Source organism: Gasterosteus aculeatus, chromosome 13, assembly GCF_964276395.1.
Source record: "Gasterosteus aculeatus chromosome 13, fGasAcu3.hap1.1, whole genome shotgun sequence".
In the NCBI taxonomy this organism is placed as follows: domain Eukaryota; kingdom Metazoa; phylum Chordata; class Actinopteri; order Perciformes; family Gasterosteidae; genus Gasterosteus; species Gasterosteus aculeatus.
Genome location: NC_135701.1, coordinates 20,309,782 through 20,329,674, shown reverse-complemented (window position 1 = coordinate 20,329,674; position 19,893 = coordinate 20,309,782). Strand labels below are relative to the sequence as shown.

The 19,893-nt window shown below is 48.2% G+C and overlaps 1 protein-coding gene across 3 annotated transcripts in view; it reads right to left on the bottom strand.

Annotated features, from left to right (window-relative positions):
- The window catches only part of srrm4 (serine/arginine repetitive matrix 4), a 37,906-nt gene that overhangs the window by 7,173 nt on the left and 10,840 nt on the right, over nucleotides 1-19,893 (bottom strand). Inside the window, exons 2-7 of one of the 3 annotated variants that reach the window (XM_040195512.2) lie at nucleotides 5,091-5,243; nucleotides 1,320-1,409; nucleotides 1,140-1,217; nucleotides 1,021-1,047; nucleotides 851-904; nucleotides 110-193 (exon numbers count right to left, since the gene is read on the bottom strand). In XM_040195512.2, coding sequence (XP_040051446.2) covers nucleotides 110-193; nucleotides 851-904; nucleotides 1,021-1,047; nucleotides 1,140-1,217; nucleotides 1,320-1,409; nucleotides 5,091-5,243 — 486 coding nt within the window. The remainder of the gene's footprint in view (nucleotides 1-109; nucleotides 194-850; nucleotides 905-1,020; nucleotides 1,048-1,139; nucleotides 1,218-1,319; nucleotides 1,410-5,090; nucleotides 5,244-19,893) is intronic. The other 2 variants (XM_040195513.2, XM_078086159.1) reach the window with 2 other exon arrangements.

The following is a 19,893-nucleotide window of genomic DNA, read 5'->3' as shown; positions in this document are numbered from 1 at the left end:
CGCGGTGTGACCAGCAGCCTCCAGCTGATTAGATAAACCCAGGGGGTGAAATGAGGGCAGATGGGGGGGGGGGGGGGGGGGGCGTGAGGGAGGGGGCGGGGGGTCCTACCTGTCCTCTGAGGGAGATCGGTAAGATGAACCGTCCGACTCTGACCTCCGATAGCGCCGCTTCCGCCGGGAGTGAGTCCGAGAACTGGAGGAGGAGACGAGGGGAGAGGACACGAGTGGTTAAGGGGCCGAGGGCACTACGGTCGATCCATTGACAGGGAGCAGCAGTTGTCTCTCTGACATCTCTCAGCAATTACACAAGAAGATGCTTACAAGACGTCACAAAGTAGAATGCTCCTTTCAACCACGTCATCTATCGTCATCGTTACTGCTCATGTGGATAAATTCAGCAGAATACGTTCATGATCTTTAGCTGCGGCCTTGTAAATTTGTTGTTTTGGCCAAATGTTCGATCCTCATTTTCTTCTGATATGAATATTGTTTGAGAACGTGACGGGAAGGCGAAAGGATGAAGGAACCGAGGAACCGACGGGCGTGAGAGGGGACGGTGAGCTGGAAAGTGTCTCCGAGCTCACAAACAACGGGCCGCTCGTCCAAAGTCCAATTACAAAATGTTGGCAGCTCGCAGCGTGAAATTGGCTTCTCTCACCCCTCCCTCACCCTCTGTTTCATTCCTCCCCTCTCTTTTTTGCCCAGAACGATAAAAGCCTTCATGTTCCTTTGTCCCCCCCCCCCCTCTTGCCTCCTCTGTGGACGGGTGGGCGGGCTTACAGCGTGGAGGAAGACAAAAAAACAAACAAAAACTCGTGTAGGATTTGGGCGGTACATTAATTCCACTGACCTTTTTTTGTGCTTGCGCTCATCCTTCCTCTTGCGTTTGAAACTCGAAGAGCTGCTGGGATGAAAGAAAGGAACGATGAGCTCTTTTCATTTTAATATTTTAACCTTCACAAATGTCACACGCCGGGACACGTGGCGTTGTTGAAGGGCGCCGCCGCGCCGCACGCGTACCTGTGCGTGGTCTTCTTGGAGGTATACCTGGAACAGAAACGGAGAACGCGGTTTAATCCCCTCGCGGGCGAACCTTCGCGCCATTGCGCCCACGTCGCCGTGGCAACCGGGAGCTTTACCTGTGCCGCTTGCTTTTCTTGGAGCTCTTCTTCTTCTTCTTCTTCTTCCGCAGTGGCGACAAGCTGTAGGAAGGAGACCTGGAGCCGGGGGGGGGGGGACAAATGAACATGAGCTCTGTCTCTGGGCGAGTTCATCCCAGGAAGCAGGACAAAGATTCATCTGGCTTTCAGGCTACTGACCTTTTCCTTTTCCTCTTCCGCTCAGACTTCCTCTTCTTCTTCTTCTTCTTCCCTTTGGGCCGGGGGGAGAGTTCCTCATCAAAGGAGGGGCTGTGGGCGGAGACGGAGCAGAGGGGACACAAGGGTTACTGCTTGTGAATACCAATATCTTTAGCTTTTTGGACATGTAAGCATGCATCCGGATTTCTTCTGCCAACGAGCGCAAGCAAAACGACCCGTAGGAGACGATCCCGTCATCGAGGCCTTTAAAGTAACGGGTCAAATAGGTCGTCCCTGCAGCGCTGTGTGGTTTCTCTTTGGTTCTCCCATCTGCGTTCCTATTGGCTGCTGACCCCGAGGCGCAGCGTGGCGTCGCTGCTCTTTTGTTCCTTTCTGTTCCCTGCACGGTACCGCGTCCTCACTGAGAGCTTTCCCTTTACTCAAAGAACCTTAGAAATGCCGGTTAGTTCCCTTCATGATTGCGTAGCAGAACAGAATAGAACTTTTTAAAATATTTCGCCATACTGGAGCCTTCTTGTGAATCGAGTTACACTAACAAGGTAAGTTAAGTGTTCGAGACGCATCATTTTTTTTTTAAGCCGTTTTTTTAATGGAAATGCTCAAAAACAGTCCAGGTCCAAGTGGATTCACCCACTTGTGCCACTTTGAGGACCCACATCGGCTGTATACCTATTTCCAAAACTCTTTTTCATCACGTGACAGATGCAGAAGAAGAAGAAATTCCCGCTAGTTTGACTGCTAAGCAGAAGGTGCCGAGCCGCAGAGCCTGAGATACTTCTCCCTTCACTTGAAGTGGGAAATTCACAGTGAGAAAAGAGAAGAAACTTCTCCCACTCCATCCGCCGAGCCGCCAGATTGCCGTCCGGGGCTCCACTTCATCTTCTCTCCGATAACGACTGACGTGCGGGGAAGCAGACGAGGGCCTCTGAAGCACCGCGGCCTCGTTTAAATGAGCCCTTGGAGTGCGGGCCGAGCGGAACTTCTTAAGAGGGGGAAAAAAAAAGACAGGTGGGAGCGAGCGAGCGTGTTGAGGGATGCAGAGAGCACGAGAGGCCGCTGCCTGCGACTCCTCCTTCCCTTTGATAATGAGGTCAAACATCAGCCTCGCTCTGTGAAGGCTGTCTGCTGTGGGCTGAATGAGAACTGATGCAGTGTTTGCTTCACTGAACTGACGAGGGAACGTATGCATGCACCTTGACCTTCTTTCACGAGTTAACAATCGAAGCTGACTCATGCAAACACTTCCCCCGCTGTGATGAATGTCCCTGCCGGGTGCGGTGGGAAGTTTTGGGAGCATCAGGGACCGAAACGCATTAAGGCTGATTAGGCCAAGCACCCTCTCCTGGTAATGAGAGCGCTTTGTTGCTCATTAACGCCTCCACCATTCCGGCGTTGCAGACAGAGAGCGCCAGGACAGCTTTTGCATTTTTCTATTTCTCGCCAGCAGAAACGGGTTTCTTTTGATGAGGCGGAGACAAAGGGGAGGACGAGAGAGCGGCAGTCAGAGGGTGGGGATGTTCTCTGTGCAGCCTCTTTTTTCCCCCTCCAGCAGCAATCAGCGTCGCTTTACAAGGAACACATGCACGGTGCAGTGTGATGGGAAGAGATGAGAATGTACTTTACTTTTCTATCATATGAGAGAAGAGGAGCGAAATCTATTCGAATTAATCAAAACCAATCAGGAACCAAATCGCGAATTATATTCAACTTTGCTTCATGTGTGTCGTTATGCGGCTGCTGAGTCGGGAGAAACGCCTCCTAATGAGATTCAACGTTCTGGTATGTTTGACTGTTTCTTTTCTAGTGGCCCTTCTTTTTCTCAGAGGAAACGTCAGCTTTCTGAATCCAAGTGTAGAAAGTAGCCGCTGTCGGTGGCTTCTGGTGTCGTCTTATAATTAACGCGGGTTTCTCTGGGAAAACTGGGCCGCCGTCGACCAATTAGCGAGATAACGACCCAAAGAACAAAAGTCCTCCTCAACGGAGGAGAAGACATTTTAAAAAGGACTCCACCTCATTAGACACCTTTCCACCAAGTGGAGATTAATTAACACAAGCACAATATTCTTTGTGTAATGAAAGTGCTGCGTGGCATTGGACTGTTTAAACACACTAAATGTTTCTGTAAATATACATTTTACCAACATAAAAGGTAGAAATATATATAAATTCCTACCTTATGCGGCAGATTCTAACGCTACGACATTATAGAGCATTCTTTTGCTGGAATTCAGAAGAAAGGAATATTCTTCAGGATGAAATGAAAATCGGCTGATCTATAAGTCATGATAAGAGCAAGTTTGTCTATGAAAATACACATTTTTACTGCCATTTCTCACTATTTGATCGTGAATAAGTGGTTGTTGAATATTTTATAAACAGGCTCTTGCTTCTCCGCCCCTTTCATCAGTAAAACAGACAGAGATGTGGCCTGCAGGGCCCTCCAGACGTATCCGCACCCTTTGGTGAGAACGAGCAGGACGAGATGCAAAGAAACGTCTGCAGATAAAAGCTCGGTCTTCTCTTATGATGCGCGAGGAGGTTGGCGAACACATGGCGCCGGATCTGATGCCTTTCCCCCAGGCAGAATCTCTCCTTCGTTTAACGCTCCCTGCAGAGGCCGGTAGGGTTTCATTTAATACCTGCTGCTACTTGATGGAGTCCATGGTACCATCATGTAAAAAAAAGACCCCAAAAACAGTCTGTCATTCTGCACCAAACCCACCTTTGATGTTTGTTCCCAAAAAAGCTCTGTTTTCGTCTTTTCTCACCACACGGCCCCATTGGAAGTCTCAACAGCGTCCAGCAAACCGAAGGCGCTTCGGTTTCTTGTTGGTTGACAGCGGAGGCCTTTTCCTGGGAATCCTCCCAGATAACGTGTTTTGGAGACTTTCCGAGAGAACAACTCCCGCCGCTTAATTATTATATACGTCTTAATTATTGTCCTGATGGTGGAAATAGGTATTTTCACCATCATCACCATTTCCTGACTTGTGCAGCTCGACAACGTTTTGCTGCACATCGTCACTGTGTTCTTTCTCCCACCTCATATTTATAATCCCTAAAATGTCATCTTAACATGACAAAATGACTTCAGTTAGATGTTTATGGTGAGGTTTATACATGTGTGCCAATAACTGGCACAATCTTTATTTAATGCCAAAACATTTCTCTTCAGCAATTTCCCTTCAATGAAAAGTTGTTAGATTAGCTGACGCTTTTATCCAAAGCGACTTACAATAAGTGCATTAAATCACGAGAGAACGAAGAGAAGAAGTTCCTCCACAGAGAAGTGATTCTCTCTGGAAGAGTTTGTGAACTCACTCAGTCGCGTTTGACTGCAAACGAACCCCTTTGGAAGGTTTTACGATTCATTTTACGACACAAAAATCCGCCTCCATCGATTTCTCCCTCCTCAAAATCCAAAAAAACGCCACTATTCTCTGTGGGTGAAGGAGACTTTTGATTTAAAGTGCCGGTGAAATGAGAAAGACACCGTGTGGAATTCCCCACAACGCGTTTGCATTTCCCCCGCCGGGCCGAACCCGATAAGACTGTTTACCCCCCCCCCCCCCTCCTACCCCGCCCCCCCCCCCCCTCACCAAAATGTGGAGATAAGCTCTGGTTTCTCCACAAGGACTCGAGCCCTGAAGGAGCGTTTGGTGAAACGCTTTCTCATCGGAGATCTACAAAAAGCGTCACACGCCAACGCAAACAACCCTCGGGCCGCGTGGCAACACAACGACGAGCCGGCCGGAAAGGGGACGGACTCACCTGCGCGCCCGCCGGCGACCGTGGCCACGCTTGCGTCCTTTTCCTCTGACGCAGCCGTCCCGGTCCCCCGCGTCTCCGCCGGCGTGCAGGACGCCGCCCCCGGCTTTCCCCTCGTGGGCCTTGAGCGGCTGGCAGGTTGTTGTCGTCTCTAAGCTGTGAGGGAAGCGTTGGAGTGAAAAGAGAAGTTCAGCTCTCGTGCCTTTTTCCGGTGAGACATTTTTCTAGTCGACGCCTCCATTACCCAACAGCGAGGGGGATTTAGCGTGCTCGGTTTGCCCCCGCTGCCTCTGGTCTGCTGGATAACGGTTTCATTCCCCTCCATTTATCAGCCTTTTCTCCGGGAGAATTGGAGGTCAGCCATTTACCATTCAAATCGAGGTGTCAATGGAAATGTAGTTATTTACATGCTTCAGTTGCGCTGACATTTGGGCAAATAGTGTTTTCTATCTTGTGCTGAGCAGACGGGAGGAGGGGGGGTCATAAGAAAAGTGGAAGTTCTCCTTGAATCTGAACTGAGTACATTTAATCTGTTATTTTGATCTATGGCGATGACAAAAAGTTATACAGTATTCACCATTGATTATTTCATTGCGTTTTTTTATTTATTGGGCAGAAATAAACAGACACACCAAATCATCTTTGGCCTCCGACGCCGGTGTGAAGCTGCCATGAGTCGGGTGTTCACCGATACACCAGTAACCTCCCAAAAACTTCAAATCTGGCCGCCCAACAAACGACTGAATAACCGGGATGATTAGAAACGAGCAAACAGCCGCGCTCGCCATCCTCCGTTTTAGTGGTGGGAGACTCGAGCGTAATCACGAACTCTCCTCTTCTTCGAGTGGCTCCAGTCTGATTGTAATGAGGAGATAATCGGAGCCCGGAGATTAGGCCGCCGACAACCCCCCCCTCCCCCCCCTCCCTTTGCCCCCTTCAGCGGCGAGCAGCCAGCAGCCGTCGCTTTCTATCTGGCTCACCTTCACCTCCGTGCACTTCGCCTGGAAGGAAACTAATAATGCAAAACGGCAGACCGGCGTTCCGACGCGGCCGAGGGTCTGGAAGGTGATCGGCGAGATGAAGACAGCCGGCGGGAGGATGATTAGTTGCGATAAAGGGAGACTAACCTCCCATTAACCCACCCCGTATTGTCTTAAAGGGGGGGGGGGGGACTGGGATTGATCCGGTTTGATCGTCTGAGATGAAGTCTGGAACGATGATCAAACATCTCGACTTTGTGTTGCTGCTTTTCATCAATGCATCATCAAGAAAAATGTGAGTTAGGCCCAGAAAGCTCTGTACCGCTTTAGCCTGGTTGGTACCCGGATCGCACGCTGCAATGTAGTCACACCTCCCATCTGCAGAGCAACAATAAGCATCCCGCCTTCCTCCACCTCTTTGTATTTGCATTTAGAGGCCTGATGCGTAACACTCCCCGCGGAGACGAGAGCGCTCTAAGTTCTCCTTTTAACTGTAACCGGCTGTCGCTCTGAGCCGAGGTCGACGAGTTCTTGATGAAATTGAATTTGCCATCGCGGATGCGCGTCCGCTTCATCCGGCTACGCGACTTATTGCCGAAAAAACTTTTCCAAGCTGCGAGCACCTGGATTCATCTGTCGAACGACAAACACACGCATGCACACACACACACACAGACAGACACACACGCACGCAAGCATGGGCGATCCTCGTTGGCGCGTCGGCCCGACTCTCGCGGCGGCTGAATGGATTTGAATGGAGAGCTTCTGTCGCCGGAGGAGAGAGCGCGCTGTTGTTTGGCAGAAGGAGAGTCTCGCTCCTTCAGCACCGTCACACACGGCTGTCACGCGGAGGGGTGACAAGCACGGACAGATGGTGCACAGAAACACGCCGCGTGTTCAAAAGGGCGGCGAGGGGGGGGGGCTTTTAGCTTTGTAAAAACCTTCCTACAAAATGTGTTTGTATGCTGCTAATTCGCCAGACACATGCACGTCGGCGGATTCAGAGGTGCGTATTTTGCCATAAAGCTCCTTTGTTGACTACAGCGGCGCTTGCAACACACATTGACCCCGACCCAAATAAGTATTGTCCAGGTTCCCAGATGCACAGGTAAAAATAGCCCTAAACAAACATCAAGCTACTGAATGACAGAACCTCAAAACGTGACTCAAGCAAGGGGCCGACCTGTTTACGTCTGACTGACTCTCTGTGCCGTGCCAAGAAACGTCTGGTTCAACCAAAGATTCGATGTCTCCTTCGGAGGGTTTAAGGGTTGAAAGAAGGATGGTGGGCCTTGTGTTGTTTGAGTTGCCATGGCATCACCACATGCCTGCTGAGAAGACTTGCGCCTAACCGAGCAAGTGAATAACAAACCGTGGAAAACAAGTTAGGGTTCATAGGTGGAAGGATCAATGCAGCTAACCCCAAAAAGCAACAACAGGAAAACCACATGAGGCAATCGATGGACAATGCGTCACTTTAAGAAGAAGAAGAAGAAGAAGAGGGGGGGAGGAGCCGAAGGAAATCTGATGTCTTGAAAATTTAAATCAAGTTTTGTACGTTAACGGCACGACCCTTAGAAAGACACTTTGCGTGCGATGTCTCTTGGCGGTGGAGTGGCCCTCAGTCTAACAAGCCAAACATCCTCTTTATTCAAAGTGAAGAATTGCCAAATTGCGCAAATTAGCATTGAAGGAGCTCGGATGACGGAGGTCGAAGAAGGACTTTCGCACGACCTTCATCCTCTCAGGAGACGTTTGTCTCGGTGAGCGTGGAGTCTGCACAGCTGGGCTTCTTTAACCTGTTTTTCTACTCACCATTCCCACGGATGATTTAAGAGTTCCACCGCTTCACCCGAGGTCCAAGGAGGCTAATAAACTTTTCATTATCCCCGCCAGAGCCACCAGGAACAATCGATTATCGTTGTTATACGAGTGATGATAGTGGAGATAATTAAAAGGGAGAGAGATGATCTAACGCCACAATTAAAACCCAAACAGGGCGGTCCCAAGGCACTTTTCTTTGATTTAAAACCAAGTGTCCAAGTTCAAAAATAACTTCATCATCACCAAAAGGAAGCAAGCGAGCAATTTAAATCTAAATTTAAAGTGGGCGACACACTTGGAAGCCGCCTCTTGGGGCCACTCGAAATCTGTTCAAACCTTTCAACGTGCGGCAGGTGCCTTTGAGGGACGCGCCATCGATCAAACGCTTCAGACAGTGCTGTAGTGGTAAAATTAGAGGTGGGTAAACGCTGAATTTTGTGATCACACAGACCTCGACGCGATGCGAAGCAACACAACACAAAGCGTCGCGACTCTGTAAGGCTGTCCTGGCTATATTGCATTATGTTATCAGTAAAAGTCATACACAATCAATGACAATGAATAAATGTGTTAGTAGTTTGTCGTTCATTAAATCTATGAAAACTGTGAAGAAAAGTGTGTCAACACAACACAACAACACAATTGCAGATTAAGAACTATCTACATACGGAGTCTCCTTTTTACAGTAGTGCCCAGAGGGCCTCCTTGTCCTCCACGTCAGGTCCTCCTTGCACAGAGGAGCCATGAACCCCAGAACACGCGTTATGGGGTTCATGGCTCCTCTGTGCTTCTCCTCTCTCTATTGGACCTGGTGTTTCTCCTCTCCATGTGCTCTCTGCATCATTGCCTGTCCTCTCACTGCCTGAAAAAATATGTTTAATTTAAGAGTTAACCAGTTAAGCAGCCTGTCAATTACAATGACAACACCTTCTCGACCGGTCCGCAAAATATTGTCTGAGCTGAAACCGGTCCGTGAGGTAAAAAAGGTTGGGGACCACTGGGCTGATCCACAACGTGTGTTTACACACCTCCTGGATCCTGATTGGTGTCGCTGCTGCAGCCGCAAGGCCCTGATTAGATGCTCACAGACCGTAATACAGCGCAGATGAAAATGATTCAGACTACGGCGTTTATATGTTCAACAATAGGAAACGTAGTCTAAGCTGTTTTAAAATTACACCAAATTTATTTCGGATTATTCCAACGGAAGAATACAAGGCGCAGGGAACTTTGAGGTGCGTAAACGCCACTTAGAGGTGCGTAAACGCTATTTCCAAAATTCCAGAGGTGCGTAAACGGCGTTTACGTGCGTTTACCCTCCACTACAGCCCTGGTTGAAGACACACACACGACCACGCAATCAAGCGCCGCCGATCAATTAGGCGAGTGAGCAGAACCTGCGACCACTTTATGACCCAAGCTGCCGTCCAAACCGTCCTAAATGTAAACGTGCTGCTGCGTGAGTTTAATCCGAGATATGTGAGTAACGAGCACCGATGTTGCCGTGGAAATGAATCCCGTTTGCGTTCAGGGGAACAGGTCTGTTCATGTAACTGGGTTTCTTTCTTTTGTGAGCGTCATTTCTCCTGCTGGGATAAATTGCCAGGACGCATGTAAATCGTTTTCGGGCGGCTGAGACTGGCCCCAAAATTGGCCGCCTCGTCTTCCGTACAATGCATGATGGGAAGGCGGGACGATAAAAGTGAACATCAGAGATTTAATGGCGGTTCAGCCCCCGTTAGGAGGTATCGGTGGCTGCAGGCAATTTTCTCTCCTCGCCAGTTTGTTCCAAATGTAACAATCAGCTTCAGTATTAAGCTTGGAGGCTGTGATGATGTAACGTCTGGAACGGGGTTTGAGTTCTCTATTTTAATTTGGAGCATGTATCTATAAAAGAATTCAGAATAAATCAAACTCTACAACAATCTGTGTTGAAGAGCTCCACACATCGCTCCAAAGAGCAATTTTTAAAATGCCGCTACTTCATTTCTATTTCATGCTTTTACTTTGCATTATTATGTAATATATTTTACAAAGAGCACGTTTTTCAAATTTCTGTGGTCTATAAGTTATTAACAGTCTCACCACCAGTGAGAGGTTCAAGACCAGAGGATGTGAAATGATGCAATGTTTCACAAATATGTGAGAAAAGTTCCATGAATCCACTTTGAACGTGTGTGGTGTAGTTCATACGAGGGTGCTGCAGTTTATTCAACTTCACGTCCCTTTAGTTAAAATGAAAAGAGTTTGTCTTTTGTGAATAATTTGATTTTACTGGGCAAACATTTCCAGAAGAATCAAATGTTCAGATGAAGGCGGAAGCATCTATAAATCAAACAATGTATATAACACTCAACTGTAGAAGGTTTTGTCTAAATGCTTTGTGGGCATCATTTATATTGATAATAATAGTGAAATTAAAGCGTATCTTTAATTCAAGGTAAAAGGTAAAAATGAATAAGGAGCAACTCGACCCGTTATTTTTCAAGTCAAAACGACCTTCGTCTCAGAAAGCTGCTAAGATTGAAATGAGGCAGGATTTAAAAACGCCAGGATTTTGCCCATAATATTCTATTTTCCCTCTGTGGTTCTTATTTGATGTGAATACTTCTTACACCTCCGTCGATGAACTAAATGTCATTTGTTGAAAACGTGGATTACTTGATTGTGCATCCTGTGCATTGATGATAATGTGGCTTTTTGATTACACGCGGAGAACAACTGGCCTTGATTATTTCAATCAGAATAACTACATAGTATTATGAATATTAAATGAACTCAACGTCCTCGCCTCGCCGCCAGCCAATCAGCGGCAGCGAGGCCTTTACCCTTCCAGCGGGTGAGAACGCCGCGAGTGACTTTTACGACAAGTGAGGTTGGTTTATTCAATTATTGTGTCCCGATGATTAAATGGAAGCAACATAATGGCTTGATTAATTTCCTTATCACGGTGAGCACAAAGAGTAATTACAACCAAACCCACCGCAAACCGCGCATCAATCAAATTAACGGCGGCCTCAGCTCGGCAGCAATCACTTCCACGCAGCGCAAACGAGCCGATGGGCCCAGGGGACGCCGCCTCCGCCCCCCCCCCCCCCGAGAAGTGTTTACCCGAGAGCTCAAAAACACCAGGCGAGAGGTCAAGGGGGGGGGGGGGGCGCTGAGCGCGGTAGAAATAATTCATGTGTGCTTGGGCAGGCCGGACGGTAACCACGGTAACACGAGCGGGAAAACGGCGGTCGGAGGGAGGGGGGGCAAAGCACGGTCCGAACACATGGAGGGTTTGCTTACCGCACAGGGGCGCAGTCACGATTGCTAATTGCCTCGAAGATATAACAATCATTTGGTCAAAAGCTGTGACCTATGACCTCACCGCTCAGGTCCAACATGGCCGCCGGTCACTTTTAGAAGAAACTGTGCTGAAGCATAATTAAGTGGCTTATCAGAAACTGCTGCTTGATTATTTTACAGACGTCATGGAGCAACGTTGTATCAGGAAATAAAACATTTGCAATGAAAATAATTACAGATAAACACAATTAAAAATGGGACTTTTTCCACATGTAAGAGAGCAGGTTTAAAGATCTGAGGTCACTTGACGATTCACAATTAAACCTGTTGTCAGATGTGACACATGTGAGAGCTTTACAATGAAGAGGGAAGTTTTGGCGACCAACAACCGCTTCTTGAAAATGACTCAACGCCGACTTTGGCGTCAAACATTCCTTTTTTAATTTAAAAAGACAGCCTGGATTTTTCTTTCCTACAATCCTTCCCTACAATTTAGTGCAAAAAATGAGGCCTTAACTTAAAAAAGAACATACAAGTAAACACAAATTCACGCTTTTTGACGACTACATATTCGCTACAAAGGAAATGTCACATAAATAAAACCGCATCAGTTACGACTTTATCCCCAACGTTGTCCCTGAGTCCGACATTAAAAATACCAAGAAGAGAAGATGCATGTTCCTCTCTAGGTTTATGGAAATGAAAAACTGTAACATCGACTGGAGGATGAACCCTCATGGAAAACGAATTACTTCGATTCGGCGCCTGAATCAGAGCCTGAAGCTTTTCATTTGCCTCGTGTGAACCCGGCTGCATCCCGTCAGCAGCTCCTTTCTATTCGCTTTCCCTCTGAAGAGTTCAAATCGAATCCAATCACGCCGCCGGCGCTGGCGTTTACGAGAGCCGCCGTTCATCACAGGAGCCGCCGGAGGCCCACGGGAGGGGGAGGCCGAGGAGAACACGCTGCCGCCCTCGCCGTCGCTGTCGTTTCCCGTCGCCCATCGGGAAGAATAACTCGTCACCTGGTTCTCTCAGCCCAGATTGATCTACACTGGAGGTGATCCTCCTTCTTCCCGCATCGCAAACCTCACGTTGGCATAAATTACTTGCCTCCACATCGAGTTGGAGAAGTGATTAGAGGGTTCTGTGTGAGGAGGCGGAGGGAGGGAAGCGGGCATAGTGGGGTTTAATTAGCAGCTTGTGAGGGCACACTTCCTCGCTGCACCTCTTCCTGTGCGGAGGAGATTACTGAGGAGCCTTCTGCAGATGGCTAACGTGGCTAATGTGCGAGGAGTGCAGCGGGCAATGATCGCGATAATTAGCCCGATCGCGGCAGCAGAGACGAACAACGAACCGGGAGAAAGCCGGCGCGCTGGAAGGATGGTTTGCAGAGGGAGGTTCTGCAGAGTTTGACCAAAGAAGAAGAAAAGTCTATGCGAGTCTACGCACCAACGCGAGTTTCCAGTTTATTCCCGATGAGGTCAGAAACAGCAGATGGCCGATGGGTTCAGGACCGGACCTTTCATGTGCATATTTTTAGGTCTGAGTGAAGAAAGAGTTGCACATCTTGTTTAGTTAATTGGGAGGACGGAAACAAAAACATAACTGTCACGCGGCTGAAACTTAATTAAGTAATATTTACTGCAGCGTGAGTAACTGTTTCCATGACACGTGGAGATAATTAAGAACCGCCTTTGACGGACCGTCAGCCGTTGCTTTGGACGCGAGGAGACCTTCTGAGACGCCTTTTCCCCGTTTCTGCCTCCAATTATCCACCGTCATGTTTCCCCCGTCGCTGCTCCATGGGAATAATTCGCGGCATTAAATCAACGGTTTCTCCAAACACACCTGCCTGGAAGTACACACGGCGAAGGGGGAAAACAGATTGGGACCCAACTGTACGCTTTGGTATTTCCATCTCTCCCCGCTGCCTTAACGAGCTGCCGGTGTCCCGCACTGATCTGAGTCGGTAAACATATCAGGTTTGCAGCCGGGCCCCGAGACAGACGGAGCGAATCCGAACGGGCGCCGTCGACACCTCGGCCCCCCGCAGGGGGACTAAGGGACGTCCTGAAAGGACCAAGATCTACTCGCCACTTCCCATCCCTTTCTTCTCCGACCTCGTCTCCGACGCAAAAGCAGACGTCAATTATTCAAGAAGGCCCGCTTCCGAGAACCTCCGCAGTACCTGTTCCCTCATTAGATAATCATTGTCGGCCTAAGAAAAGTGGACCAGAATAAAGATGATAAATCCCCTCCACCCCTTTTTCCTGCTGATTAATGAGCCCCCACAGTGGCGATCAGTCAGGGAGGGCGTGAGGCTTGAGATGATGTCACAGGGAACATCTGGACTCCCTGATAACAATGCGTTTCCACACCGCTCCTTCGCGTCCACACTCGTCCCGCGCGATGAATCAAGCCTCAGACAGAAAACGGCCCTCGGTGAGTTTGATGATTGGATTCATGGAATTTGATTAATTCTAAATTGCACCTAAAAATTGAGCTCCTTGCCTGAGCGAGATAAGTGGAACTCGGCGCAACAGAAAACCAAAGCAGAAAAACCCCAAAGCATGAGATTAAGCCGCACAGCGTCAGACGTACGCGGCTTTGGGGCGTCGAGACGGCAGAAGGTAAAACATCCCCGTGCGACCGATCCCAGCAGACCCGCGCCCCCAGTTACGATGCTATAAATGTGTCTAATAAGCGGAGGGCGCCGCGAGCAATCTCCCGCCAACCGACCGACCTCCTCCCCCTGAAGGTCACGCTTTCGCTGAAAGAAAGAAATGTTGCGACGTGAATGATGTCTCCACCACAGGAGAGCGGTGAGGGAGCAGAAGGGGGGGTCGCTGACAGGCCCTTACAGGACAAGCATCGCCGTAGCGGCCACTCGGCATGGCGGTGGCGCGCAGCCGTCGGTTCGCGATTTCCCGATGCAACCCGGCATCTTAAAACAATCATCGCGCAGAACGCGGGTGACGACTACCGAGAGCAATCAAGACACCCGCCGACTTCCCCCGTCCTCCACCCTCCTCCCCCACCCGCCTCTCCCCTGCGAGCCAATCAGCGTGGGCGCTGGCGGCTGCCCGCAGGACTGGATGTGATTGTGAGGCCGAAACACTGAGAGCAGCAGCCTCCACATTATCCAGTAATCAGAGGCGGCATGGAGGCCCTTTTTTAAGCCACACGCACCATGTGCATGAAAATCTGCAGTTAAGACCCCAAATCTGCAAAACGAAGGTTTCGTTTTGTATTTAATCATTTAAACAGCGGCATTAAAGACCATGAGCGATGATAGACTTGACCTGGACTTCATATGAAATAATCAAAGAGTAAATGTTTGTTTGTCTTTAAATGGGATTAGTCCCTTTATTAATTGGGAAAAACAATTAATCTGCGATTATTCTAATCATCTATTGATTGCTCAAGAAACGTTTTTTGCATGTTTGCAGCTTTTCTCATGTGTGAAGCTGTTTGTCTTCATCCCACGTGACTGTAAAGCGATTGTATTATACTGTCATTATCAGCTGAGATCAATTAAGGAGAATTTGATGGACACTTTCAGACAATTTGATGGGCCAATTGATTAATAGTATCCTGCAATTTTAATTTAGGTGACTTCTTTGCAGGTAGATGCCAGATGGAAATGTTTACTACTGATCCGACCTCTACGTTAAATGATTGATTGATTGATTGATTCAGCTTGGGGAGACGGGGTTTGCATTATAAGCATGTTGCAGATATATATTGTACATTTGAAATATTTTCCTTTCTCGCACAACGTGAAACAGATGACAATTTTAAATGTGGTATATTTCCATTTTTTTTTGTAAAGAACGAATGTCTTTTTTTAAACCAATTAAATTCCAGATAATTTTTTTCCCTCATTTTGTCCACGCTGTCAGATAACCTGCTGCCCCCCCCCCCCCCCTCCGCAGTGTTTCTACGCCTGGCGATGGAGTCCAGGTGACCACGGTGCACGTTGGTACACATTATTATCATTTCCCTAACGGGGGAATCGGTGATCAATGTGAGGGCGACCTTCCCCTTCGCCAGCACCTTCCTCAAAGTCGGGTAATAAATTGGTTCATCTCGCCTCCCTCTGTCGTGCGTGTTATCTGGCGGGCTGAAGGAGGGAGTCCATTACCTTTTTATGGAAAGGAGGTTCATTCAATTTGCTGGCGATCCTATAAGAAGTTCTGTGTGGATGCGCGCCGATGGGCTCAAGGGCAAGTGAATTATTCCATTAGCTTTGATGTGCAGGAAGACAAACGGCGTGGAGGTCCTGAGGGGATTTATTTAGCGATGTCACCTCTGCTCCTCCAGAGGAAACAATACCAGCAAATAGAGTCAAAGGCCTCGTGACTATTCAACGATTAAAATTGATTTTAAGAATGCATTTCATAATTTACTGGCATGATGCTCAACCTAATTAACTTACTTCATACCTAAGATTTCCTTCCCTTCTGCTTGTTTGTTGTAAATAAAACCGATAGATGTCTGATTACATTGTCTGTTATTTTTGTCAGCTGTCTTTATTCTCTCCTCACTCCGACGTGACAAACATCAAACTTTAATGGCATCTCATTGGAAAGCATCACAGCATCACATGGCTCAAAACGAGTCTTTTTATACTTAGCTTAAACCCTATTAAAGGATGATCCCCCTCGAAGTGAAAGGATTCGCCGTGCGGCTGTATTAATGCAGATATAACGACGGGTATTAACTGTACAGTGACATGCACATGGGCTCGTAATGGCGCCTGTAGTTTGTATAGGAGCTAAATTAATGTTGTTTTTCGGGTTCCACGGCTGTCTGTCCATTACAACTGATGGTGATGGGACAAACATTACCCACTGGGGAGGTTTCACGCAGGCTAATGTGTCTTTTGGAATACATTTATCTTTCACTATAATAATAATTACAATTTCGCTACATATTCGTAGACTTTGGCCTGAACATTAATTCAATATGTGGCATTTGCATGAAGCGTGAAATGTTGCTTCTGCTCTTCCCCCTTTAATACAATGAGGGAGACTGCAAATTTTATACATTTGGCCAATTGAAAAGTCCTACGCGAGATCAAATAAAGGCAGTGTGAGAGGAATAGTTTGACGTTTTTGGGAATCCTCTCCTCACGGTGTCGACGGTGGGAATAGAAGATTGAATCCTCTCCATGAACCCTGGAGCCGCGCCTGGTTAGCTTAGCTTATAGCCGGTTGGGTGAAAACGATTAAACCCCGTTGGTGTTTGGCGCTACCTTCTCTTTAAGCTGCTGAAGGTCCTTCTGGGAGACGTAGCTTCCCTCTACACTGCTAACAGGTCATAATCGTGGTTCTGATGTGTAAGAATCACAAGTAGAATATTTTTCTGTTTCTAATACTTCAAGGCAAGGCGCCGGATCAGTGAGCCGGCTGAATCTATTTCCAGAGCTCCACCGCTTCATCGCACGAAGGTAAACAGGCATAATGTCGTGAGATTGCATATTTCACATCCTTTTTCCGCCATGCAGGATATGTTGGGAAATAAGACACGCCGAGGAAGAACCCCCTCCAGGCGCGTCTGTGGCATCTGGCGCGCGGCCTGTCAGCCACTTGGAACGCCTTCAAGCCGGCTTCTTTCTGTCACTTCGCTGGCATCGGACACGACACGTGCAAACTCCAATCTCCTGCTTTTGTCACTTACATTTTCAGAGAGCAAATAACGTCGAGGAGGGGGGGTGGGGGGGGGGTCCCACGGGCGGTTTCAGGGCGTAGTTGATGATGTTTCTCCGCCGATGAACTCGTCCGTGCACGTTTTTTGAGTGAATCCGGGATTATGCTGCGCGGTGACCTTTAGTAAATGTTCTGTTCTGCAGGAGTAGAAGGAAGGTTCTTGATCGGCACAACGCTGGTTAGTTTAAGGCAACAACAGCGCTGGGAAAGATTGTGGTTTCAGTTAAATGTCAACAGAAGTCAAACGTTTAATCAAGAGGATCGTCGGCTCAGCTTCGGTGGGTCTGCTACGGGAACCCGGCAAGTTATTAAAGGGCCGGGGCGTCGACGACCTCTGGCGTTATTGGTTGTGTTATCAGTTGTTTAATTCCTCCTCCGCTCCCCGCGTGATGGCGGCGGAACGGCAGCGCGAAGGAGAACGAATTTGAATGATTCAGGAGAGGAACAGATTTACAGAAAAAAACCGGAATTATTTCAAAACCATCTCACGTGTCCGGAGCCGCGCCGGTCCTGTGAGGCGGGGAGTGTGTGTGGGTGTGGGGGGGGGGGGGGGGGGGGGTCCCAGATTAGACGGATTAGAGCCGATAGCCCCGGCGGTCAGACCGAGAGGGGGTGAGGCGCTGCTGCCAACTGGCTTTTTAAACTCGAGTCCCCCAGTCTGACGGGGCGGTGACCTTGGGAGCCGCCAGTCAACGACTGCAGGGGTCCGTCAGCCGGACTCCTCCCCTCGTAAGGGAAGATACGGCGTCTGGGGAATTATTCCTGCTCTCCAATACCACATTGGCTGCTAATCCGAGGTGTCGATAAGGGCGGCGGAGGAACGGGGGAGGACTTTGGGAGTGAATGTGTCAGTCACTCGAGGCGCTGAGAGGTTTTCCTGAGATGAGGAGGAGGAGGAGGAGGATAGAGACTCTTCCTCTGAGAGGCAATGCCGCGCTGTAGAATACACCTGGAGACACGTCTGCTGCCGGCTACTTGTAACGCAGAATGCGTGGAGAATATTTGTTTCCTTATCAACACACAAACTGTGTTTTTCTTTCATGTGCAAAACCTGCAGTTAAAAAAAAAAAGAGCTGCGTTTCAAAAGCATTTTTCATCCGCGTTTGAATCGCGAGTAAAATGTGCAGAATATCTCAAATGGAGCATTCTGCTCTTTGGCTTTGAGGTTGATATCTCAGGGCATTAAGTTTGCCTATCGGCCATCATGAGCGGGATTAAGCCACCAGTCAGGACCTATTTCTTTACGCAGATCTTCACTCGAAGGGCCCGACGCTCCTCCGCTGAATACATCAAGGCAGGCGAGGGCGTCCCGTAGCCGGCAGCCCGATGTCCGCCCAGTGATCTCCTTCCCAAGTGAAATATGGCCAACGTAGCTTCACGTGGAGGTTGATTGAATTAGCCAGACGTTCTGCAACTTCTGTCCACGACGCATCTCGACGCGTCTGGATGATTTTGAACTTGTTTGAATTCAACAAGCGAGAGATGCAACACTTTCGACGGGAAACTCCTTCAGAGGAGGACTGACGGCTCTGCAGCGTCCGATCTGGTGTTTCAGAATCGACTGAAGCTGAACTGTCTTCAGTCAAAAAGACAGTTAGAGAGAATCTGCTGCTCCTGCTTCTCCGTTTAATTATGTGGCCACCGGAGAGGCGTTCATGTTTTCCAAACGAATCAAGGCGCGGGAGAGAAGAAATCGAGCCTTCCGCGCTTTTCTAAAAAGTGATAGGAAGCCACTGAAATGAGCTCACATGCCAGAGACATTAATTACGTTTCTTATAATCGAGTAGGATATCCCGATCCGTCCGAGATACATTTAATTAACAAATTAGACGGCACGTGCAGGGTGCGTATCTCTATGAAACGTCCTTCTGAGGCCGGTAGACGTTTCCGTTTTTTAAAGAGAAAGTTGCACCGCGGCGGGCAACGCGCTGAAGCTTTGTTGTAAAGTAGATTTAATCTATTTAATCTGTAATGACAAATTATTCTGCCATTATTTTTTCAAACTGAGGGATTTCAGCCGGATCAAAGCACGCAGCAATGGAAGGATTTCATATAGAAAACAGATCCATGAGGATGAATAGGGAGGACTGAGGCTGAGAAGTTAATTCATCTTGCATCACGATGATGCCACAGAATGGAATTTATGATTATTCATGAATTTACATACCAGATGGAATCAGGTACTTTTTCCCCCCATATGGTCTCAAAACGTTGAATGACCATTTGTAATGATCGTACATGGCATCCTTATGTGCACATATAAGTCATTTATTCCGCTATTCGCTGTATTTTTTAGTAGAACATTTCATTAAAAGAGAATTTTGGGAATGATTCCATCTTTTATTAAGTAAACGTAGAACTTTGGACTGAATCTTTTCTTGTATCCAATACATTTTGAGAAAAAAGTGGGCCGGGAAGGTGGAAGCCGGTCGAGGCAATTTAGCTGATAATAACAATTGAAACGTCAACGTCATGAACAAAGCTTCAAACTGTTTGCACTAATAAATATAAGAAAGCAGGGACCACGGGTATCTATGAGCGTGACCACAGTTTGCGTTTTCTCTGAGCAGTGTCTTCGGCGGGGGGGGATGTTAATATGATGACTGAGCGTTTCCCGAGGCCGTTGCTTTACGTGATTAAGGAAAGAAATGAGCCATTTCCAGACAACAGGCAGAGAGAGAGTGCTGATGGGAAACTTGGTGTGATGGTTTTCTGTTGCCTGCGAATGTGAGATGACACGGTAGACGTTTCCTCTGCTGAGGTCCGTATAATTTGACAAATCATCCAATCATCCATGATAGCGCGGCGTCCCGGCGTCCAGCGATGGCATAAAAAAATTCTGTTATTTTTTTTAATGTGAAATTGTGGAAAAAAAAGCAGCAAACAGTTGAAAAGAGGCGATCCACGTTCCGTTTTCGGCGCAAGCTCCGTTTGCGCCGATCGGCCCTCACTGGGACGCGCCGGCCACTGGCGTGTCACTGGGAATAACGCTCAGGCGCG